Raw genomic sequence first — 25643 nt, 5'->3', positions numbered from 1 at the left:
GAGTACATGGAGCTTTCTAGGATGGAGGGTTATAGGTAGGTCTAGAAGGTAGGGATGTGTTCGGCACAACTTGTGGGCCGAAGGGCCTGTTTGTGCTGTAGTTTTTCTATGTGGAAGACAGCAACAGCATTGAGATGCCTGTGCAGTGCAGAGGAGCTCTGATTATGAAGGCAGTTCTTGCTCCCACCCTCTCTCTCTTGTCCAGTCCAATGGGAGACACCAGCTGCAACCTACCTTGAATGTGGCCCCATAAACCCCGCCCACACCTTCTCACCCATCCCCGGCGTCCGATTGGCCAGAGCGGGTGTCAATCACCATCGGCTGTCACTTCCGGCGGGCGGGCGGGCAGGTTTGGTTGGAGGCGCAAAGGGGGTGGGGCTCGGCCTGGTGCCGCCCCCCCCGGCAGGCCGCGGACATGGCTGTTCATCTCAGTCAGGCGGCGGCGGCGCCTCGAAGGAGCTTCGGTGATGGCGGTTAAAAAAAAATAATGTAAATATCCATCGGCGGTTACTTAAATCGACAGGATTTGTTAATTCATGAAGTAAAGTGTTGTACATTTTAGCCGCTTGAGGTAATTTTCCGGCCGAAAAATCAAAAGGCGGCGTCGCCATGAAAATTTACCTCAAAAAGTCTTTTAATTTATTGAGGGGTGAAGGGTTTGTTGCGGAGGGGAGAGTATTCCCCTCCCTCCCTCAGCCGCCGGTGATATTTAATTCAGGATTTTGTCTGTTTTAATTTGTCTGACTTGTGTGGGGGGCTTTAAGGAATATACACAGCAAGATCCCACTCACTAATTCCTCCTCCCCCCGCCCCCCCCTTTTTCTTTTTCTTTTGCAGATGAAGCGGTGCAAGTCCGATGAACTGCCCCTGGATGAGGAGCTGGGGCTGAAGGCGGGTGCTGATGCTGCACTCAGGCAGCAAGGTGATGCTGCTCCAACAGATGCTGCCTGCCCATCTCTCTCACAGCTTCCATCATCCCGCAATAACAAAACTCCGGACCTGAAGGTACAAAAAAAACCAAGATAGACCCCCCCCACCCTCTTTCCTTCTAATAATGATTATTCCCCCCTCCTGAAAAGACCCTATCTCTTGGGTGGACCTTACTTGACCTTTGTGTGGTTGCAAGTTTTGTCTAGCAACCCTCCTGTGAAGCACCTTGGGGTGTTTTATAATGTCAAAGGTGCTATATCGAGTCCAAAGATGCACCTTGGGGTGCTTTATAATGTCAAAAGTGCTATGTAAAGTCCAAAGATGCGCAGGTTAGGGTGGCACAGTAGTTAGCACTGCTACCTCATGGTGCCAGGGACCTGGGTTCGATTCCCAGCCTTGGGTGACTCTGTGTGTGTGGAGTTTGCACGTTCTCCCTGTGCCCACGTGGGTTTCCTCCGGGTGCTCTGGTTTCCTCCCACAGTCCAAAGATGTGCAGCACCCTGGGGTGCATTATAATGTCAAAGATGCCATATTAAGTCCAAAGATGCACTTTGGGGTGCTTTATAATGTCAAAAGTGCTATATAAAGTCCAAAGATGTGCATGTTAGGGTGGCACAGTTGTTAGCACTGCTGCTTCACAGCGTCAGGGAACTGGGTTCAATTTGAGCCTCGGCGTTGGCACATTCTCCCTGTGTCTGCGTGGGTTTCCTCCGGGTGCTCCGGTTACCTCTCACGGTCCAAAGATGTGTGGGTTAGGTGGATTGAACATGCTGAATTGCCTCTTAGTGTCAGGGGGTTAGTAGGGTAAATAAGTAAGAGTTCTGGGGGTAGGGTCTGACTGGGATTGTCAGTGCAGACTTGATGGGCCAAATGGCGGCCTCCTGCACTGCAGGGATTCTCATATGATTTCCCCCTCAGCTGACATTATTGCTTCCTGCTTTCGCCATGCTTCATTTCCTCTTGTAGGAGAGAGGTTTAGGTCGGGGATGATTGTGACAACCAGATTAAGGCAAAGAGCCCAAAGCGTGATTCTTCTGATTTCAAAATTAACCTTTGTTTGAATAAGATATTGCTAACTGGTCTGTTGTATTACACCCAAGGGTGGTTCGCAGGCCACTGAAGGGCTCTCTCATCTATTTGCAGTCTATAGTTTGTTGGATGCTTTGTAATTGACATGATTATTGGCTGCACTTAATTTCAATGTGCACATTTGGAATGGAAATATAAGTTTGAGTAATTGGGCAGGGAGGAATTGTTACTCCAGCTAGTGTTCAGGTCAGATGTTAAAATTCTGGTGAAAGGTATTGAAATTAAATTTCAATTGCGCATTCTGTAAAAAGTGGTGTTCCTTGAATCTGCTGATTTGTGCTCTTAGAGCTGGACAATGATCTATCTGGGTGGGGCAAGTTTGCCACTGCCTGTGGCAACAGAGTGGAAAATCAGCTCACTCCTAATCACTATCCTGTAAATCCTATTGACAAGTGGGTGTGGATGCGTTGTTTGAAGACAATATCGGACTGAACTACGATCTGCTGCACAGTCTTATAGCCTGCACAGACTTGCTGCTTCAATTTTCACATGAGGAATGACCACCGAAGTTGGGCATTGAATTAGAGTCGTAGCCCAGACGAGCTTTCAGCGGAGCAAGGTAGAAAATCAAATAAATCAAGTCACCATTGGTAATTTCTGTTCATTAAAAAATTACAGATCCGCTATCTTTGTGAGGACAGTAAGTGGTTGACAGAGAACTTAAAACCCTCATCCAATCTTGCACTTGAGAGTAAATTGGTCACGTTTCAATTTTATGATTCATGACACTATCTGAACCTCTCAATTTTATTACTGTTTTGTAATTCACCAATGGCCATTCACCACACTCCAGTTATTGCCCCCTTGTGCTCCCATTGCTCATTAATAGAAGCATGTACTGCAGTGTATTTTTATAAATAGAGGCTAGTACAGCACATGACATTGAACAGAATGCTCTTATTTCCACGAGGAAGGAAGATTAATAACTCAGTGATATAGTGGAAACGAATAGCCGATCATTTTGAACCATGTTTTTAATTTACTATGAATAATAGATACCAGTATTGTATTGCTGTGTTCCAAACGCAAAGGAAAGCAAAAATAAAACTCTCAAAGCTGATGTACCTTTAATTAAAACTAATTTCTTCCTTGCAAATTAGTATTCTTGGAGGATGTCAGCTGACATGGACAATTGTGAATAGCCGAGAATAAACCAACCAGTCTAAGCTCTGCATAGTAACGTGTTTCAGTATTTTTCCTGCATGTCACCTACTATATTTCCATGTGCTATATACTTTATGTTGAAGAGAGATTATTGATCTGATTCAGCCCTTTTGGTCTCTGTGTCGAGGTGCCTGTCCTTGGTTTATTTTCTTCCCCACCTCGCCATGTCCCTCCACAGTTTCAAGGTTAAATTGAAAATTTGTAGTGCAAGTGATTTGTCACCTCCATCACTGCACCTTTGAATGTTTTATAACAGTGGGGATTGGTTCACTTAATCGTGTTTTGTTTATGAGAACAAATCCTACATTTGAAGGAGGTGCAATATGGCCAAAGGAAAGCCTTGTTTAGCCCAGTAATATTTCATATGATACGTGGTAACTTGGTGCCAAGGCATTTTGTTTTGTGCGTGATTGGGTCACAGTTAACTTCATGTGCTTTTCTGCCCAAATTTGGGAGACTTTTCTCTCCCCAAACATTTCTGTCTGATATTCCCAGTGATACATGAACATGGGATTAGAGCAGGAGCAGACCATATGACCTATCAAGTCTGCTCTGCCATTCAGTATAATCATGGCTGAACTTGTACTTTCCCAGCTGCTCCCATGTTCTTGATTCCCTGAGAGACCAAAATTATATCTACTCCAACTTTAATTATAGTTAACTTTGGAGCATCCACAACCCTCTGATCGAGAATTCCAAACATTTGGAATCCTTTGAAGAACTTTCTCATTATCTCAGTGCTCAATGATCAACCCCTTATCCTGAGATTGTGCCCATGTTTTGGATTTGTCAGCCAGGGAAAACTTCCTTTCAACGTCTAACTTGCTAGGTCCATTGAGAATCTTGTGTGATTCAATGAGAATAAGTTGCTACACAGTGAGTGTTTCTATGAGTGGGTTTGTAATTATCTCATCAATCGCTCAACAGACCTGCACCACCCACTTCTGCAACAAGTTTACTCAGCCTCTCATCATAGGACAAACCTCATTCTAGGGGAACCGAATTCTCGGGAATAGAGTGTAGTGAACCTTAGCTGTATAGCCTCCAGTGTAGGTATATCCTTCCTTAAGTATAGAACCAAAAGCTGCACACACTATTCTGGGTGTAGTCTCACCAAAACCCTGCTATAGTGAGACTTTTTTATTCCTGTACTCCGATTTCTTTGCAATGAAGACCAACATGCCATTCGCCTCCTATAATTGCTGGCTGCATGTACATGCTAATTTTGAGCTCCTTCTGCAAGAACACTCAAGATGAGAGGTAGACTATAGGTTTCCAGCATTGCAATCATGTGAAAAATATGTCCAAGTATTGGAGTAAGTCTTGTCTCATTGTTCCCTTTCCTCCTCTGCTCCGTGCTTTCCCTTTGGGGAAACAGCCCTCTTTTTTGCTTCTTTTGCAAATGAATTGTTCGAATTCTATAACTTATAATTGTAGGCATGAATTTCAAAACTTTCCTGAATATATTTTCAACTATCCCTTCTCTTGCAGTGAAACTAGATACACATGCACACATGCGCGCACACACATACTCATGTAAACCAGAGCAAGTGACTGCACTTCCAAATGAGTACCATTTGGCAGGTCTGGATTATGTGCCTTCTGATTTGTAATGAGGTGAATTTGTTCTGTGACTGGCTTTGCTTTGTGACGCATTTTTTTCTAAATTGCCTGCTTCCCTCCTTTCCTGAATTTGTTCATTCTGATCCAGTCTTACTTCAACCCAGACTAGTCTCAGTCATTTTGAGAGGAGTTTTGATTTTCACCTTGATGCTTAGCTACATCAAGTTTAAATCGGAAAAAAAATACCTGAAGCTCCCTCCTCTCCCTTGAGAAATTAAAAATTACTATTAGATCTCTCTTAATGGCCTGGTGACTGAAGGTACAATGCCTGGTGTTCCAGAAGCATAGCTGCACTCGAAGTTGTGGGAATACTGGAGTCAGCTTTAGCTAAGGTGGAAAGGAGAAGAATAGCAAAATATGTGGGAGGCGTGCCGTCTCTTTATCCTTGCTCAGTAGTTATGCTGATGTGGGACGAATATATAGCTGAGGGTCTTGAGTAAATTTCCTGTCTGCTGATTTACCTCGTCCGTGTTAGCAACTAAGTCAGTGTGTGCATTTGATCCTTGTGTTCCAGATAGGGAGGGGAGAAAATCAGCCAGGAATCTTTCTGCCTGGTGGAATTTGAATTCACTGTTGAACTGATTGTCCGTAGATATTTGTAGTGAATGGTTTATTGGGTAAAGTACTGATGAATGTGAAACTACATGTAACTACTGAGATATTTATTTGAGGTGCAGTAGATGAAGGACAGACTCATGAAGCAATAATGACAGTTGAAGTAAATAAAATAAATGATGTGGAGCAGCTTTGGCATGGCTCTGAAACAATCTGCAGCAACTGTCTCAATTCACTGTGTCCAGTTTATTTCATAGAGTCATAGAGGTTTACAGCATGGAAACAGGCCCTTCGGCCCAACTTGTCCATGCCGCCCTTTTTAAAACCCCGAAGCTAATTCCAATTGCCCGCATTTGGCCCATATCCCTCTGTACCCATCGTACCCATGTAACTGTCTAAATGCTTTTTAAAAGACAAAATTGTACCCGCCTCTACTCCTACCCCTGGCAGCTTGTTCCAGACACTCGACACCCTCTGTGAAAAAATTACCCCTCTGGACACTTTTGATGCAAACCCTCTCACCTTAAACCTATGCCCTCTAGTTTTAGACTCCCCTATCTTTGGGAAAAGATATTGACTATCTTAATATCAATATATTATATACTATTGACTATCTATTAATTAGGATGGCCACCTGTCAAAAATCAGCCTTGCCATTGGAAGACTATGGAGGGGGGGAGGGATGATCTTCCCGTCGTGCCCCGCTGGGCTCCAAAAAGGCTCTGATTATATCTCCAGTGCATGAGCCCCACACAAATGTTTGCTTCGAGGAGCTCTGAACCATTGTTGCAGAAGTGGGTGGTGCAGGTCTGTTGAGTGATTGATGAGATAATTACAAACCCACTCATGGAAACACTCACTGTGTCGCAACTTATTGGGTAAAGTGCCGCTCTCCATTTTGATCGGATTAAAATATCTGAAAAGGATAGGATTTGGGTTGTATATATTTTAAAATTGTCTTTCTATTGTGCTTGAAATGTAAGATCCAGAGGCTGAGAGTTGAGCAAAATCTTCCTGCTTAGTCATTGACTTGTGAAATAGACTCATCACTTAGTGCAGTGGACTTTGCCTCAGCGGGAGCTTCCAAAGATTGAATTTCATCAATCTCTGACTTAGCAAAGGAATATATGGATTTTATATAGGTGGAAAGTGATTGAATGAAGCTGGCCAGATAACTTAACATCTGTCTGTTCCTTAGTTCTCATGCTCACAGGAATCAGAAGTTTAGATTATTTTCTTTGAGTGAGATTACACAACTACCATAGTGATCATTGAATGAATCAGACAGCTGTAGATTATTGGTCTTCAACCCAGACATGAATTGGGTCAAGACAGTCTGTTGGGTACATAACTCAGAACTGTTTCATTTCAGTTAGCTGCATGTTTGACAGAGCTGCTGTATGCAAGATGAATAGATTGGCTGAATTGCAGTTCTTGATGGAAGACCCTCATCTTCATTTAAAATAATGATCTTCATTCCACCTTCCACATTGAGAGGTAGAGTTGGAGTCCAGGTTATGGTGTACACGAGTTCTGGAGCAGTGTTGCAACTTTTGAGTTCTCAACACTGGTAAGCTGGTAACACTGTTTGGTACACAATGCATGCACTCGTTCTGTTTTTTCTGTCAAAATGTACTATAGGAAAATTGGGGACTTTCTTTATAGTTTGCATCAAAATATTGTGCTCAAAGGATTCAGAAATAGTAAACTGGTTGTATCTTCTGACTTAATTGCAGAACAAAACTTTGTCAGAAAACACGAGCTAAACAAATCTAGAATTTGGAATTATGTGATTGGAATTGTAATTACAAACACAGCAACTTCTATTTATATAAAGTCTTTAATGTAATAAAATGTCTGGTGCTTCACAGAAGAATTTTAAAGCAAAGTATGACGCTGAGCCACATCCAGAGATATTAGGTCAGATGGCCAAAAGGCTGGTTGTTGAGATAGGTTTTAAGGAGTGCCTTAAAGGCGGGAGAGATCAAGAGCTATTGGATTGGTATTGCAGAGTTTGGGCATTACTACCAGTGGTTACGCAGTTAAAACAGTGTTCATGAGCCCCGAATTTGAGGAGTGCCAAGATCGCTGAGGATTCTGAGGCTGGAGAAAATAACCAAGGTAGGGAGGAGCAAAGCCATTGTGGGTATTTGGAAACAATGATTTTAAAATTCTCATCCATGTTGCTTGACTGGGAGCCACTATAAGTCAGCAAGCACAGGGGTTGTTAACCTGAGGAGCAGAGCTTTGGATAGCCTCAAGTTTATAGAGGGTGAAATATGGAAGAGCAGCCAGGAATCCATTGCAATGACCAAGTCCTGAGTAAACAAAAGCGTACATTAAAGTTTCAGTAGCAGATGAACTGAGATGAAGTTGAAGTCGAGCATTGTTACAGAGGTGGTGATGGGCGTTTTGGTGATAGCATGAGTATAGGGTTGGAAGCTCTTCGTCGGATCAAATGTGATGGGAATGTTGAGACAGACTGGCTTAATCTCAGACTATTGCCACGGAGAGGGATGGAGTGAATATCTAGAGAACTGAGTTTGGAAAATAATGGCTTCAGTCTTCCCAATGTTTATTTGAAGGAAATTTCTTCTTGTCCAGTATTGAATGTCAGATAAGCTGCCTGATAACTTGGGAACAGTGCCGCAGTTGAGAGAGGTGGTGGTGAGGCAGAGCTCGATCTTGTCAGTATACATGTGAAAACTAGTGCACTGTTCCTTCTGATGCCATTGCTGAGGGACAGCATGTAGATGAGAAATATGAGGGGGTCAAACCCTTGGGTTTGAGGGTGTGTGGGGTCGGGGTGGGGAAGGGGATTGTAGGTAAGAATGTGGGATAGGGAAGCGAAGCCTTGTAAGTGAATCTCTGCCAGCGATTAGAAAGGTAAAAATGGAACCAGGTGAGAGTAGTCCCACCAGTTGGATGCCAGCGGAGAAGCATTGGAGGAGGATGGTGTGGTCAAGCATCTCGATGGCTGCTGACAGGTCAGGAAGGATGAGGAAGGACAGTTTACTTCTGTCACAGTCACATAAAAGAGCATTTGTGACTTTGATAAGAGCTGTTTTGGCACTGTGGCAGGAGCAAAAGCCTGCTTGGTATGATCGAAGCATGGAGCTCTGCCAAGGATGGAAGCAAATTTGGGATCTGACAGCATGTTGAAAAGGTTTGGAGAGGGGGTATTAGTTGCGGGATGGTGGGGGTCAGTGATTGTTTTTCTGGGGAGAGGAAGAATGATGGTAGATCATCATTCGGTGCATTAGCATAGCCAATGCACCTAACCAGCATGTCTTTCGGACTGTGTGAGGGACCGGAGCACCTGGAGGAAACCCACACAGACATGGGGAGAATATTCAGACTCCGCACAGACAGAGACCCAAGCCGGGAATCGAACCCGGGTCCCGGGTGCTATGAGGCAGCAGTGCCAACCACTTTGGCACCATACTGCCCCATTTGTAATGGGAGTGATTTTAATTTTAATCCTTTTAATTTTCAGCAATTTTATGTGATGCTCTTCCTCTTCCAAGTTGGCTATTTTCATTGGATTCCTTTACCTATCAAGTCAACTTGTTTCCCTTTCAGTCTGAGTTGCAGAGTACTGCTATATATAAATCATTTCATACTCCAATTAATTTAGTCATTGATTTGTCTTTATTTCTATTTTATTCTCCTGGGTGAGAGCGATATTGCTGAGTGAGATATTTTTCACATTTAGCAATAAAAAGCAACGGTACTGCTATTTTTTTCAGCTTTTGTTACATTTGGTGTAACAGGCGGGCCATGCTGGTTTGCAGTAAAATATATCAGGAGAATTGGCTGAAGGCCCCTGTATCATTAGTTTATCTTAGAAACCACAGAGTCAATCATTTTATCATATCGTAAACAATGGATTCGGTTGAGTAACTTTGTTTATATTACACTACAAGTGGTTAAAAGGAATTGAATGATTTGAGCAGCATATGTTTGTTCAACTTTTAATAGCTATGCTGCAGAAGTGAACTTGGGTGTATTTCAGTATCTCTGGTATAATAATTGTTAGAAAAATGGAGCTTGTTGGTTAGGAACATTTTGGAAGCACGAGTCTCACAGACAGTGAAGTACCAAACTAGTGGTTTTCGGCAGAAGGTAATTTTTCAATGTTGTTGCAATTTTGTCATAAAGTCATGGAGGTTTATAGCATGGAAACAGGCCCTTCGGTCCAACTTGTCCATGCTGCCCAGTTTTAGCACTAAGCTAGTCCCAATTGCCCACATTTGGCCCATAACCCCCGATAGCCATCTTATCCATGTCGCTGTCTAAATGCTTTTGAAAAGACAAAATTGTACCCACCTCTACTCGTACCTCTGGCAGCTTGTTCCAGACGCTCACCACCCTGTGTGTGGAAAAAATTGCCCCTCTGGAGCCTTTTGTATCTCTCTCCTTTCACCTTAAACCTATGCCCTCTAGTTTAATACTCCCCTTCCTTTGGGAAAAGATATTGACTATCTGCCGTATCTATGCCCCATATTATTTTCTACACTCCACACCTAAGCCTCCTACGCTCCAGGGAAACAAGTCCCAGTCTATCCAGCCTCTCCTTATAACTCAAACCATTAAGCCCCTGTAGCATTCTATTAAATCTTTTCTGCACTCTTTCTCGTTTAATAATATCCTTATAATAGTATGACCAGAACTGTTCACACTATTCCAAGTATGACCTTACTAATGTCTTGTACCACTTCAAGGTGTCCCAATTCCTATATTCCATGTTCTGACCAATGCCGAATGCCTTCTTCACCACCCTGTCCACCTATGACTCCACTTTCAAGGAGCTATGTGTCTGTACCCCTAGATCTCTTTGTTCTATAACTCTCGCCAATGACCTCCCATTAACTGAGTAGGTCCTGTCCCGATTTGATCTACCAAAATGCATCACCTCACATATATCTAAATTAAACTCCACCTGCTATTCATCGCCCCACTGGCCCAATTGATCAAGATCCCGTTGCAATCTTAGATAACCTTCTTCACTGTCCACAATGCCACCAATCTTGGTGTCATCTGCAAACTTACTAACCACGCTCCGTAAATTCTCGTCCAAATCCTTAATGTAAATAAATTACAGTGGGCCCAGCACCGATCCCTGAGGCACACTGCTGGTCTCGGGTCTCCAGTTTGAAAAACAACCCTCAACAGCCACCCTCTGGCTTCTGTCGTCAAGCCAATTTTGTATCCAGTTGGCTACCTCAGCCTGGATCCTGAGAGATTTAGCCTTGTGCAACAACCGACCATGCGGTACCTTGTCCAAGGCCGTGCTAAAGTCCATGTAGACAAGGTCAACTGCACTGCCCTCATCTACCTTCTTGGTTACCCCTTCAAAAAACTCAATCAAATTTGTGAGCCATGCTTTTCCACTCATAAAGCCAGGCTAACTGTCCCTAATCAGTCCTTGCCTCTCTAAATGCCTGTGGATCCTGTCTCTCAGAATAACTTCTAACAACTTACCTACTACAGACGTTAGGCTCACCGGTCTGTAGTTCCCAGGCTTTTCCCTGAAGTCCTCCTTAAACAAAGGCACAACATTTGCTATCCTTCGATTTTCAGGCACCTCACCTGTGGCTATCAATGATTCAAATATCTTTGCAAGGGGACCCGCAATTACCTCCCTAGCATCCCTCAATGTCCTGGGATACATTCATCAGGTCCTGAGGATTTATCTTTCTTGATGTGCTTCAAGACTTCCAGCACCACTACCTCTGTTATATGTATACTCCTCAAGACATTTATTTCCCCAAGTGCCCTAACATCCATGCCTTTCTCAACAGTCAATACCGATAAGAAATATTCATTTAGGATCTCACCATCTCTTGCGGAACCACACATAGATGACCTTGTTGAGCTGTAAGAGGCCCTACTCGCTCCCTAGTTAGTCTTCTGCCCTTTATGTATTTATAAAAGCTCTTTGGACTCTGCTTTGTCTTATCTGCCAAAGCGCACTCGTGTTCCCTTTTTGCCTTCCTGATTTCTCTCAACTCTACTCCGACAACCTTAATACTCTTCAAGGGATCCACTTGATCCCAGCTGCCAATGCATGTCGTATGCTTCCTCCTCCTTTTTGACTCTGACCTTAATATCCCGAGTCATCCAGGGTCCCATTCTTCTACCAGCATAGCCCTTCACTCTAAGAGGAATGTGTTTACCCTGAACCCTGGTTAACACACTTTTGAAAGCCTCGCACTGAGCAGATGTCCTTTTGCCTGCCAATAGACTCGCTCAATCAACTTTTGAAAGTTCTTGTCCAATACCATCAAATTGTCCTTGCCCCAATTTCGAATTTTAACTTTTGGGCCAGCCTATCATTCTCCATAGCTATCTTAAAACTAATGGAATTATGGTCACTGGTTCCAAATTGATCCCTCACGAACACTTATGTTACCTGCCCCTCCCTTATTTCCCAAAAGGAAGTCCGGTTTCGTCCCCTCTCTATTCGGGCCATCCACATACTAAATGAGAAATTCCTCCTGAGTACACTCAACAAATTTCTGTCCATCCAAGATCCTGATACAATGGCTACACCAGTCAATGTTGGGGAAGTTTAAGTCCCCTACTGTTACCATCCGATTATTGGAGCTATCTGTATTCTCCTTGCATATTTGCTTTTCAATTTCCCATTGACTGTTGGGGGACCTGTCGTACAATCCTATCAAAGTGATCTCACCCTTCTTATTTCTCAGTTCTACCCATATAGATCAAGTGGGTGAACCCTTAGATATATTCCCTCAGTATTGCCGTGATGTTCTCCCTAATCAAAAATGCAACTTCCCCTCTTCTCTTACCTCCTGTTCTATTTTTTTCTATAGCACCTGGAACATGAGCTGCCAGTCCTGCCCCTCCCTTAGCCATGTTTCAGTAATAGCTAGAATATTCCAGTCTCATGTACCCATCCATGCCCTGAGTTCATCTGCCTTGCCCGTCAGGCCTCTTGCATTGAAATAAATGCAGTTTAATCGAGACTTCCCTTGCTGTCTATCCTGCTTTCTCAGACCATCTGTCCTGTCAAGTTTTGCGCACACTTCCCTGTGTTTCATTTTTCTTAGCCTTATTGGACCAATTCACTGAGTTCTCCACAGTCTCTGTACTGTAGCCTTTTTGATTTTTGTCTTTGGTTGCTCTGCCTTTCAGTTTTCCCCTTTTTGTTTCTGTCCCCATTTTAATTCCCTCTGACTTCTTGCATAGGTTCCCATCTCCCTGCCACATTAGTTTAAACCCTTCCCAACAGCACTAGCAAACACTCACCCTTGGACATTAGTTCCAGTCCTGCCCAGGTGTACTGGTCCCACCTCCCCCAGAACCGGTTCCAATGTCCCAGGAATTTGAATTCCTCCCTCTTGCACCATCCCTCAAGCCATGTATTCATCTTAGCTATCCTGACTTTCCTACACTGGCACTAGTCGCAATCCTGAGATTACTACCTTTGAGGTTCTGCTTTTTAGTTTAACTCCTAACTCCTTAAATCAGCCTATAGCACCTCATCCCATGTCGTTGGTGCTGAAATGCACCACAACAGCTGGCTGTTGACCTTCCCCTCCAGAATGTCCTGCAACCGCTCTGAGACATCCTTGACCCTTGCAACAGGGAGGCAACATACTATCCTGGAGTCTCTCCTGTGTCTGCAGAAACGCCTGTCTTGTCCCCCTTCCAATTGAGTTCCTTATCACCATAGCTCTGCCACTTTTTTTCTGCCCTCTTGCGCAGCAGAGCCAGCTACTGTGCCAAGGACCAGGCTGCTGACACCTTTCCCTGGTGAGCCATTTCCCCCAACAGTATCCAAAACGGTATATCTGTTTTGGGGGGAGATGACCGCACTGCCTTCCTACTCTTACTCTGTCTGGTGGTCACCCATTCCCTAGCTCCCTCAGTATTTTTATCTGTGGTGTGACCAACTCACTGAACATGCTATCCACTACTTCCTCAGCATCGCTGATGCTCCAAAGTGAATCCATCCGTAGCTCCTGAGCTGTCAAGCAGTCTAACAGGAGCTGCAGTTGGACAGATCTCTTGCTTGTGAAGGAGCCAGGGACACCGGAAGAATCCCTGAATTCCCACATCGCGCATGATGAGCATGACGTGGGTCTGGGATCTCCTGTCATGGCTTAGGCCTGAAGTTAACTTACAACAACTACGACAATGCCAAGAGAAAAAAGAAAGGAAAAGTTACTTGCCAATCACTTAGCTGCTGGCCGTGATGGCACGGTTCGGTTTCTTTTTTCCTCTCACTTGCCCTCATCTGCCTCTCCGCTCTGCCCGAAGAAGAGCACCTCTTTCCTCTCAGCACCGAATTCCCACTCCGCTCCAAATTTCCGATACCCTCACTCCGGCTGAATCTCTCTCCCACTGGCGTGTGTAAGCTCACAGCCTTTCATGACTGAAAATAAAGTCATGTTGCATTCTGTTTATACAACAATTTAACTCCAATTTAAAATTAGGTCTCAGAAGTGTCAGACAGTTAAATTCTCATTGTTTTCAATATTTTGGGGTGGCATGATGGCGGAGTGGTTAGCACTGCTGCCTCATTGCGCCAGGAACCTGTGTTCGATTCCTGGCTTGAGTCACTGTCTGTGTGGAGTCTGCAAGTTCTCCCCATGCCTGCGTGGGTTTCCTCCTACAGTCCGAAAGACGTGCTGATTGGGTGCATTGACCATGCTAAATTCTCGCTCAGTGTACCCAAACAGGTTCTGGAGTGTGGCGACTAGGGGGTTTTCACAGTAACTTCATTCCAGTGTTAATGTAAGCCTACTTGTAACACTACTAAATAAACTTTAAACTATAAAACTAAAAAAAAACTTTTAATAACTTATTTTTTTGTTTTAATAATACTCGGGTCTAGCAGCATCTGTGGGGAGTGAAACAGTTAACGTGTCAGGTCAATGACCGTTGATCAGAACTGAAAATTCTCCTTGTTATTCTAAGACCACGAACAGCACATTTTCTTGGTTTGCTTGTGATTTAATTCTCTTACTGGCCTCCCCATCTAAAAGTAATCTATGACTGATTTGCTAGGACCATGGTTGAAGGCACCACACTCGTAGCTTAGTTTCCATGGTGTTGGCCCACATCGTCCCCAACTTTAAAGTTGCATTCATTAAAGTTTAATGAATTATCCCACCTGTTGTAATCATACTCAGCACAGACCAGAGAATGGATGCGAAACCTCACCAGGTGTGAAATTATTTTACTTGGAAGAAAATAGTCTTCAGAAATTACTAAACTGGCACACATCCAGTTCCACTATCAATGATCTGAAACAGAAGTTACTCAAAGCAGTCTATTTATTTGTGACAAGGCTACTTGCTGAAAGTCTAAGTTTAAAACCAAGCCAAGTTTTACAATAATCAGATAACAGGACATATTTAGACCTTATGAATATTTATAAATAGATTTCAACCTCTACCCAAATTATGAATGAGACATTGACTGTAATCAGATCATGACTGTAGCAATTATGCTTTCACCCCCATGCCCATGTAATGCAGTTGCGAACCTCACATTGTTGGAACATCTGTATAATTCATAATTACTTGGAAGCATGAGAAAGTTAATATGTTTTAGTGCCTGCCATTGTGATAAAAATAAGTTCAATGAAAACGAATATGGACCTCAGCCAAGCCAGTAGGTGAGACAATTGGTCTCAGTTCCCTTAGGCCAGGAAGTGGGTGAGAAAATAAAATAGGCCTGAGTTTCTGCTTCTGATTACTATCTGGTGACTGTTGTTGAAAAGTGTGAAAATAGCCGAGAGGTGAGGGCTTGGTTGGTCTGCTCCCTGTTGTTGAACAGTTTGATGTTGTTCTTTGCCTAAACTTGCATGTGGGGGTGAGGGCAGTCATTTAAGCATGACACTAAGAGGCTATTGTGGAACTGTGCTCTTGTGCAAGTAATCTTCTGGTGAAGGTTTTTGGAAAAAAATTGCAGTGTGGCTTTCTAACATAATGTATCTTGATGTAGTGTGGTAGTTTATATGTTCTTTTCAAATTTGATCCCCTTTCCCATATCATGAATTGTTTCCAGGTTTCTACGACCCACACTTTTTTCTGCGGGGAAGTACCTGTACCTCTGTTCTGCGATTGCTCATTGACAACATCGCCTCCATTGCAGACTGCGTTGTGGCAAATTGCATGCTTGCTGCAAATGTCCCAGCATAAAATAGGTTCAGGAGGAAATCGGCAATGGAAAAAATTGTTGACAGCAGAACCCTATGTTTACTATTGTTCCTGGAGTATTTTTTGATTTCATGTTATTTTTATGAACAAACTGTGAATAAGTTCAGTATGGGCAGAAGTCTGGAAACAAAACTGTCCTTTGGCCACTGTTGAATGGTGTATGGCACCTTGGCGAGAAAACCAAATCTCCAAGGGTGGGAACAAGATCTAATATGTTTATTCTCTTTTTTTTCAAGAAAATCCAGCAGCTATCTGAAGGAGGTTCAGGTGGTATGTTTGGACATGGTCTGAAGCAACTTTTCCATCATCGAAAGCGGTCTCGGGAACGCGAACAGAGTATGCAAGATTCATCTCAACTTCACCACCTTCCTCACGGACACTCAGATCACGACTCTGCAGATGAAAAGGAACGATCTCCTGAGATGCACCGTGTGTCCTATGCCATGTCACTTCATGATCTTCCTGCTCGTCCCACGGCCTTCAACAGGGTGTTACAGCAGATTCGGTCGAGGCCATCCATCAAGAGAGGAGCCAGCCTCCACAGCAGCAGCAGGAGGTCAAAAAGTGGACCAAGTGAAACCCAGAAAGGGAGTCCTCATCTCATGCGGAAGGCACCTCAGGACAGTTCACTGACTGCAATCCTGCAGCAGCATCAATACAGGCCCAGGTCATCTTCCACCACAGACACATCACTTGCTGCTGGAGAGATTAGCATCATCCACCTAACAGGAGACGAGTCAGAAAGGATCACTGATAAGGTACAGTCTTTCTTACTACCTACAGTATCACAAAAGTCAGCTGCAAGCCTTGCAAGAATTGGTCAAATTGAGTAATACGCTCTAGATGTTGCCAAGGATTAGTTAATTTTACAGATGTTCACCGTTCATCTTTTGGCTGGGGTCAGATGTGAGCCGAGGGTGGATAATGTGACCACCAAAGACTGCAGTGAAGATGTACAATTGTCTAGATTTTGCATGAGTTACAAATGGCATTATCTTCATTTTTAACAAATAAATTTCTGCTAAATTATTTGAAGGCTCACTTCTAATTTCTTGAGAATCTATGACCTGCATGGTGGCACATGGGTTAGCACTGCTGCCTCACAGCGTCAGGGACCCGGGTTCGATTCCTGGCTTGGGTGATTCTGTGTGGTTTGCTTGGTCTCCTTGTGTGTGGATTTCCTCTGACAGTCCAAAGATGTCTAGGTGAGGTGGATCACCCATGGTAAATGTGTGGTGATATGAGGTTAGGGTGAGGAGTTGGGCCTGGGTAAGATACTCTTTCAGAGAGTTGGTGCAGACCTGATGGCTGAATGGTCACCTCGCACTGTAGCGAATCTATGGAACAATTTACAAAGTTTATGATCATGTTGCTAAATTGGTTGAGGGCAAAATGTGGGGTGTCTTAATTCTTGCTTGTGGAAAGATTTTAAAGAAATAGGTTGGCAGTTTTGATCTAAGTGTAATTTTTTATTTATCTTTTGTATTCATGAAGGTGACATGCTGATGAATGCACATTTTTTTACACTTTGGTCACCCAGCGTCATTTTCAAGCATTCACTCGCCAGATACAACAGAGGTTGATATAGAACCAAGCCTTGTGGACTCTGAGATTTTGTGCTGTAATTGTTTGTTACTGCACCAAAATGGATCATTTGATGTATCAAGACTGCCGAGTCTAATCTCACTTGTCACTTTAAAAAAAAAAGCAGCTTGCATTTATACAGCACCATTAACATAGTAAAACATCCCAACGCAAGTCCCTAGAGCATAATCATTCATAAATTGACACCACCTAAATCAAAGTAACATTAGGTGACCAAAAGCTTAGTCAAAGAGATGGGTTTTAAGGAGATTATTCAAAGGAGGACAAAATGCAGAGAGGTTTATGGGAGGACGTTGCAGAATTTCAAGCCCACCTGATAGAAGGTACAAGTCCCAAAAGTGGGGCAAGGAAAGGTTACAAGATGCCACAATTCATAGAATCCATACAGTGCAGAAGGAGGGATTGAAAGAATGCAGAGTACTCTTGGGGACAATGGAATGGAGCCCTGAGTTGGTATTGGACCAGTAGCTAATCAGCGAGCACTGGTGTGCTGGGTGAGAAGGACAGTGCAAGTTTGGTTACAGGTAGAATAGTTTGGATCAAGTCAAGTTTATGAAGGGTGAAATGTGGAGGGCAGACCATGAGAGCATTAGAATGATTCGTTTGGACCATCCTGCTTGTTCCCTATTTGCTTTGATATTTCTCTTTTTCAAGCAACTGTTTAATTATGGATACTTCCCTGCTTTGGACCCTGCTTATTAAGAATTGGATTGAGACTCAAAATTCATTTTACATCAGGCCTTTTTCATTCTGAGGGAGGATTTCAGTCTTAGAATGGTTAAATTGGAATGTTCCACAGATGAAGGGCAGTGTACTAATTCATGGTGTAACATCACAATTATATGTTATACCCTGTAGTCGCAAAGAACCCACCATGATATGGTAAGTGTAAGGAAAATATGGATGAAATTGGGCATTTTAGCCCAGCCAAGTTCATTGAATCAGATTATTCCTCCTCCTCCTCCGCCTTTCCTCCCCTTATCTGCATGACTTGGATGGTTTGATTACGTGAAGAAACGCCTCCTGACATCATTTGTAAATTTGACTTTATTACTTTTCTTTTTGAGGCTTTAAAGTTGGAGATTCTTTAGTTTGTCTTGAGTCACAAGCCATTGATATTAGGGATCAGCCTATTCCCCTAATAGCCTCCAGTATTTGAGCACCTTCTTTGTGTCTTACTGAATAGAAATAGGTATGGTATGCAAGGTGAGGTCTGACCACAGGGCTATGTGATCACAGACCACTTCTCCATGTACATAAGTCTTATATTTGCATTGCATAGTTGAAGTTGTGAAATAGCTATCTAGTTATAGCGAGGCTAATAGAGGATAGGTTCAGAAGTGAAATAACATGAAGTAAAAACCTGCATTTAATGTCTTCAGACATTTTTATTACCATAAAGGCACTTAGGAAATATATCAAACAGAATTTGACTGAGCTCCATGGAGTTATTAGGACAAAAGATGACTTGAAGGAGAAGAGGGAGATAGCAAGGTGACTAGAAATTGTCACGCCGGAGAGTTAAACTTGAATGAGCTTTCAGAAAGAGTTATTAGCCAATTTATCCAAGTCTCACTGGAAACAAAATACCACATTTATGACTCTACTTCTGAAACATGAATTTCTGCCAATCTTTAGGAAACAAAACATGCAGAATAGAATTTGCTGCACTGGTTATAACCTTAGATGTTGCTGGGGTTATTTCTCTATTCACAATTTGCTTATCTTATTTTGAAATTGTCTCCATGGTCCGTGTTACCGATTGAATTCAAAAAGTTTCACTGATTCCTTAACTGAGGTTTTTTAAAAATCTGAATTCTGTCTTCTCTTCATTTTTTAGAAGGCTTTGTTGCTGTTACAAAGAACTTGTATCATGATCGTGCAAAAACAGTGAAATTTGAAACACAATCAACAAACAGTATGATTTTCATCACACTCTGAACTGCAAAGCCTCAGTAACACAGATGTCACCTTGTAGGATTAACAATGCATCTGCCACTTTTGAGCATTATTTAGAGTTTTTGTAGGAACCATGCATTTGGAACAATTCTATTTATGCATAGAAACCAATCATATTTTTGTGCACAGCAAAAACCAGCATTTGTGTCAGGATGAAAAGGAGAGCGGTGGGTATAATGCCACAATTTTTCTTGAGTTGAGGCAAAGTGACAGCTTGATGCCTCTTGATGCAGTGTGATGCATTTAGCTGCATCACACTGCACTTTGAACTTCAACCTCTGGGTAAATAAATTTCAGTGTAGACATTTGGTTGTACTTCGGGCTACTTTCATTAACTGATTTCTTTCTAGCTCAATGCATTAGGTTATGGTGATTTATTTACCACAATTGTTTGTGACTCTCTTGGCTAACAGGTTAAAAGATGCTGTTTACTTTTGCTTGGTGGCATTGACAAATCCTGATGACCAGCCACTTAGCTAATCAATTCATTTTGTTGGTGGTCACCATTACAATTAGAATTGAAATTCTGATTATCGCTAAAATGTTCAAGCTGCCTGAAATATATTGACCATTAGAGAGGTCATAGTTCGACCATGCAGAATTATTCTAAGTGGCCCTAGCATGTGAGTGTGGATGATGCTGAGTCTTATTGATAAGTTGACAAAATCTAGCTGACTGAAAGGTTTTCATTTTCATAAGGTACATTTTTGCTACTTTGAGTATATTTGATCTGCCTTGACTGGAGAGGTCTTTCAAAAGGTGCTAATGATGTGGAGATGTCGGCGTTGGACCGGGTTGGGCACAGTAAGAAGTCTCACAGCACCAGGTTCAAGTCCAACATGTTTATTTGGTATCACAAGCTTTCGGAGTGCTGCTCCTTCATCGAGCAGTGCTCTGAAAGCTCGTGATACCAAATAAACATGTTGGACTTGAACCGGGTGTTGTGAGACTTCTTAAAAGCTGTTAATTGCAGGCGTTTACTCCTTTGCACCTGTGTTAACACTATCTTTCATTGCTTTTGTATTGGATTTGTTGTGATTTGAGTGCCAGTGACCCCTGTTGTGTTGCCAGCCTTCGTGAATCAAGAATTGCAATGATTAAAGAAGTCCTTCCCGGAAGTGGCCTTACTGAACCCATTGAGTCATATTGGACTTAAAACATGAACTCCTTTCCTCTTTGCATAGATGTTGCCAGTCCTGCTGACTTTTTCCAGCATTTTCTGATTTTACTTCAGATATGCAGCATCTGCTGTATTTAGCTTTTAAGTTTACTCTGGGGCTGCTTTCAGCTCCATGAAACATGCTCAAGAGGAGCTAGTGATGCACCTCCGCCCCTGCTCTCCCCCAGCCACCTCCCCATCTGAAAAGCTCAATAGAGAAGCATTTTGTGGAATGATGCTGCCTCTTTAAGCTGCTGCAAGACAAGTAAGACAGAATGTGACCCATTCTGGGAGCCATTGAGATTCTCGTCTCAAGTTGGCTTTGTTTTTGCTTCTGAAAATATTAGGTTCTTATCAGGCCACAGATTCTTATGAGAAAATGATGAACTGTATTTGTTTATCTCTTGGCACAATCAGGATTGTTTAGCAAGTGTTGCCCAATTGTGGAATCACATTGAATGTTGGATACTTGTGAGTATTGCAAGCACAGTCTGGGTATGGTCTCTTCTTTACCTGTCGTGTATAACTGTAGGCCCATGCTGGTCTAGAAATAGAAATACTCTGGAAATGAGATTTGTCAGGATGAAACCTGTATTTGTAGTAATGTACATTTCACACTGATTGTTACACTTTTTGAAATCCAAGTGAGAACATTGTCCATCCAAGGCGTAATCCCTTATAAATAATGTATGCCCTTCTGTACCACATACATCATCTGTTTTAAAATACTTTGCCTTGTCAAGTCATGTAGTATTGATGGTGGGATTACTGTTTACCAGTGATGTTAGCTGTCTTTTTATTTGATTAAGACTGTGTTTTGTGAGGAGAATTTCAGTTGAGCAGTATTTCAGCTTCTGAACAAACAAAATATGCTGTCATTTTTGTTCTGCAAAAATGATACGTGTAGATAGTAGGATTTTTTGCTGTATCTCTGCCCACACCATCTGAAAATGCACTGCTAAGAGTTGCAGCTGTCCCATGTCCAGATATATTAGAAACAACAAAACAAAGCAAAATCATAGTTCTGAACATATTGTTTAAAGAGTGCTGACATTAAATTGCATAAAACTAACTTGCACAAGATAAAAATAACTGAGCTACAGGGGTTCCTCTGATCTCCTGTAAATTGCTCCAAAGTCGATACAAAAATCCTTTCATTTAAAGCATAAAATGTACTACTATTGTCTGGGTAAAATTTGATTGCATTGCACTTCAGTAATTTGCAGCTAAACATAACTAAATTTTGTACATAAATTTCTTGCATCAGCAGTTTTAATAACCTGTGAACCTGAGGGTGTTGCTCCTGCTCCAGTACACAGCCATTTTGGCACTCAGCCCCTGATAAGATGTTAGTGCTAATTTCTTCTCCCCTTTCTCTCATCCTGCTATGTTTTTTCCTCCTCCTGACTTATTTAGGGGTACACTTCCCACAACCGTGACATCCCTTTCTGTTCCTTGGCCAGATGGCTATTATTGTCAACGTAGGCAGTGACTGTCAACAGGTCTTTAATAGTGGAAGCTGTCACAGCATAGCCGTTATTCACAGTATTGTGCTATCCAAAAAGGATCACTCGACAGTTATCTGGAGCATGTCCTGGGGCAGTTTTAACTTTGCCTGGCCCAGTGACATTGAAGGCATAAGACAACTACTGTCCAGCTGGCAACCAGGTTGCTGTCAAACTTGATGAGCCTATAGGGTAACTTAATTTGTTTTACCAGTGGCTGCTTACTTCCCTTGGGGGCCAAATAATCCAAGCAAGTCCAAACCATTAGGAATTGCACATAGGAAGGGGTGTGCAGTGGACTTCAGTGACCTCGTGAATTCTTAATTTGGCTCTGAGGCCAGAACATCAAGAAAATTGTTATCATCCTCTTAACCGGGAGCTAGATCGGACTCCTGTTTAATAACTAATTCGAAAGATGGCACCCCTGACAATGACGTACTCCTGAGTAGTTGCACTTAAGCAATCACCTAGATCTTTATAAGTGTTCTATCTTCAAAGCACCACATTCAGGAAGAGTGAATTGCTGCCTGAAAACAGCAGACAGCAAGTTTATTCCACTGTACCTTGCCCAGTAAACTGCAATTACAGCCATGGAGGTTTTGTGTTGCTATCATGTAGGGCATCTAATTCAAGCAATTACATATGGGCTTAGTTACTAGCAGGGAGTGAAGACAGACCAATCAACTGAAAGATAGAATCCTTCAGTTTTGTGCACTGGTCTTTGCTTCCTGCTGAGGTACATGTGCTAATTGCACGCATCATGCGTCATACCTGAAGAAGCATAAAGAAAGGGTTACTTTGAAGAAGCTGCACATGTTTGTATGTTTTGAAAATTGCTTGGGAAAATGTAAATTGTACAGAGTTGTCTGTCTGTGTTCTAAGCTTGTTAAAATGTTGACTTCATTTATGCAAACCCAAATTCAGAAATTTACATTCCCCGCTCGTTTGTCTGAATAAAGAATTGAACAGCAGGGTGTGTTTTAATTGGCCAGAGTCCAGAGATATGTCCTGTTTACTTTCTTCACTTCCGATAAACGCTTTTTGACATTGTACTTCAACTTCTTCCATGCCGTCAAATGTGATTTCCGAATCCATTAGTATTTTCTGAGAGCATTTTTTGTTTTCTTTGTTTTCTTCTCTAAGTTCCATCTGAGATTTCATTCTGCTTGCTTTGTAAGAATGCAACTTTGGTGATCTGACACACTAACTCTGCAACCCACTGAGATTCTCCAGGGTACATTTTGTACATTCAAATCAACTTGCTCTTTGTAGGGGTCATGCAACTTACCTGTCCTGATTGATGATTCAGAGAATATTAATCATATTTCTGTTCTATCCTTCTCCAGCTTTTTTGTTCAACAACACAATGTAAAATCAAAAACACAATAAGAATGGTGCACAAAGCTGAGAGGTGAAGTATATTTTATAGCTTTTTGCACACCCCAACCCCACCCATCCTAACCCCGGGTTGTTTCTTAAATAATTCCTTTAATATTTTCTTACGCCTTTTTATCTGAAAGCTAATTCCGAAGGTTGATTACACTTTGCGTGAAATATGGGGGAGGAGGGGGGGGGGGGTCAATCCTAGCACAGGGTAAGATGGTTCTAGTTGTTGGATATCAATCATTTCAGTCCCAGGATGTCACTATAGGAGTTTCTCGGGGTCCTGTCCTAGGCCTAACCATCTTCAGCTGCTTCATTAAGGACCTTCCCTCCACCATCTACAAGGCACAAGTCAGGAATGTAATAGAATGCTCACTTCTTGCTTGGTGGGTGCAGCTCCAACAACAGAAGTTCATCGCCATCCTGGATAAAGCAGTCCACTTGATTGGCACCCCATGCAGCATTGTCCACTCCCACCACTATTGACACTCAGTGATAGCAGCGTGCACCATCTACCAGATGCACTGCAGCAACTCACCAAGGCTCCCTCAACAGCACTTTGCAAACTCATGAACTCTACCACCTGAAGGACAAGGGCAGCAGATGCATGAGGAATCCACCATGTGCAAGTTCCTCTCCAAGCCACTCAACATCCTGCCTTGCCTTTTGCACTGATGTGCTCGATTCCTCCATCATTGTGGATTTGGATATTTGTGAAGCCTCCTCCTCCTGTGTAGTTGTTTAATTATCCAACACTATTCATGATTGGATGTGGCAGGGCTGCAGAGCTGAAATCTGATTTGGCTGTGGGATTGCTTAGCTCTGTTTGTTGCATGCTGCTTCTGCTATTTGATATGCAAAGTAGTCCTCTGTTTTGCCTGGTGTTGCTTCTGGCATGCCCTCCTGCACCTTTCATGCTGAGGGGAATGTAAAAACAGAAGTAGGCCATTTATCCTCTCAATCCTGATCTGCTACTGAGGATTATGGCTGAACTGTGACCTAACTCCAGATATACACGTTTGCCCCCAAAGCTCTCGAATACCAATGGTATACAGAAATCTATCTATCTTGGATTCAAAATTTGCAATTGATTGAGCATCAGCTGCCCCTTGCAAAAGAGCATCCCTAAATTCTCCCACCATTGCTAGCAGAAATGTTTCCTAACCTCACTCCTGAAAGGTCTGGCTCTGATCTTGAGACTGTGTCACTTGGTCAGAGTTTCCCAAACTTGCAGAAGTAATTTCTCTATTTGTTCTATCATCGACCCTGAATGAGGCCTGGTCTTACAAGTGTTCAGCTGTAAAGCAGCATTGGCAGAGACCTGAAGCATGCTTATTACCCAACTGTTGTTGTGGCCATTTGCTTGTTGGGGAGAGAGAAAGAGAGACCGTGGAAGCAGAAAAATAACTTTATATCAATATATAGATAGCTCTAATAGTTGAGCAAATTTAATCCACCGACACTGTATAGTTAAGCTATTACAGCAGTTATCCATTTTGTTGACAGACAAAATGAGATATAGATAATAGCGATGTAATAAATCTTTTATGGGTTTCACGAGTACAAGTATCATAGCATGAAAAGAAGAAAATTAACCAATATTTTCTAGCAAATCTACCCCTCATGCAAATATTTCATTCCTTGTGGTACTAACGAATAGGGACCAGATATCCCACATTTAATCCCTAATGCATGCTGATCAGCTGGGTGAAGCAAGTGTAGAATAACATTTGGTCAAGGTTTCTGCTTTTGGTGACTAACCAGTGACTGCCACTGAAAAGTTCATATTTGTGTCCAAGTGTTGGTTAAGGACAGCCTTGAGCTTGGCTGTGATGGCTTACAGTGGTAGAATATTGTGAACAGTTTTGGTCCCCTTATCTAAGGAAAGACAGACAGGCATTGGAGGCAGCCCCGAGAAGGTTCACGAGGATGATCCTGGGTATGGAGGGATTTTCATATGAGGAGGTTGAGGAAGTTGGGTCTGTACTCATAAGAGTTTACAAGAATGAGAGGTGACCTTATTGAGAGATTGAGGCGGGACAGTGGTTAGTACTGCTGCCTCACAGCACCAGGGACCCAGGTTCAATTCCTGGCTTGGGTCACTCTCTGTGGAGTTTGCACTTTTTCCCCATGTCTGTGTGGGTTTTCTCCAGGTGCTCCGGTTTCCTCCCACAGTCCAAAGATGTGCGGGTTTGGTGGATTGGCCATGCTAATTTGCCCCTTCGTGTCAGGGGGACTAGCTAGGGTAATTGCATGGGATTATGGGAAAGGGCCTTGGTGGGACTGTGGTTGGTGCAGACTTGATGGGCCAAATGGCCTCCTTCTGCACTGTAGGATTCTATGTCTATACGATTCTCGGAGCTTGATAGTTCAGAGGCTGAGAGGCTGTTTCCCCTTGTGGGAGAGTCGAGTACCAAAGGGCATAATCTCTGAGTAAGAGGTCACGCATTTAGAATAGAGGTGAGGAGGAATTTC

General features: G+C 42.7%; 1 protein-coding gene across 2 annotated transcripts in view; it reads left to right on the top strand.

The window, feature by feature from the left end:
- The first annotated feature begins 400 nt into the window (after positions 1 to 400).
- Positions 401 to 25643, top strand: part of tmcc2 (transmembrane and coiled-coil domain family 2) — a 141685-nt gene continuing 116442 nt past the window's right edge. The window contains exons 1-3 of one of the 2 annotated variants that reach the window (XM_078242046.1): positions 401 to 489; positions 838 to 1005; positions 15794 to 16315. In XM_078242046.1, the coding sequence (XP_078098172.1) occupies positions 838 to 1005; positions 15794 to 16315 (690 nt within the window). In that variant the 5' untranslated portion in view covers positions 401 to 489. Of the gene's footprint in view, positions 572 to 837; positions 1006 to 15793; positions 16316 to 25643 lie in introns of both variants that reach the window. The other variant, XM_078242048.1, reaches the window with a different exon arrangement.

Source organism: Mustelus asterias, chromosome 25, assembly GCF_964213995.1.
Source record: "Mustelus asterias chromosome 25, sMusAst1.hap1.1, whole genome shotgun sequence".
In the NCBI taxonomy this organism is placed as follows: domain Eukaryota; kingdom Metazoa; phylum Chordata; class Chondrichthyes; order Carcharhiniformes; family Triakidae; genus Mustelus; species Mustelus asterias.
Note: the sequence above shows the minus strand (reverse complement) of the source record. Positions and strands in the feature narration are given on the sequence as shown.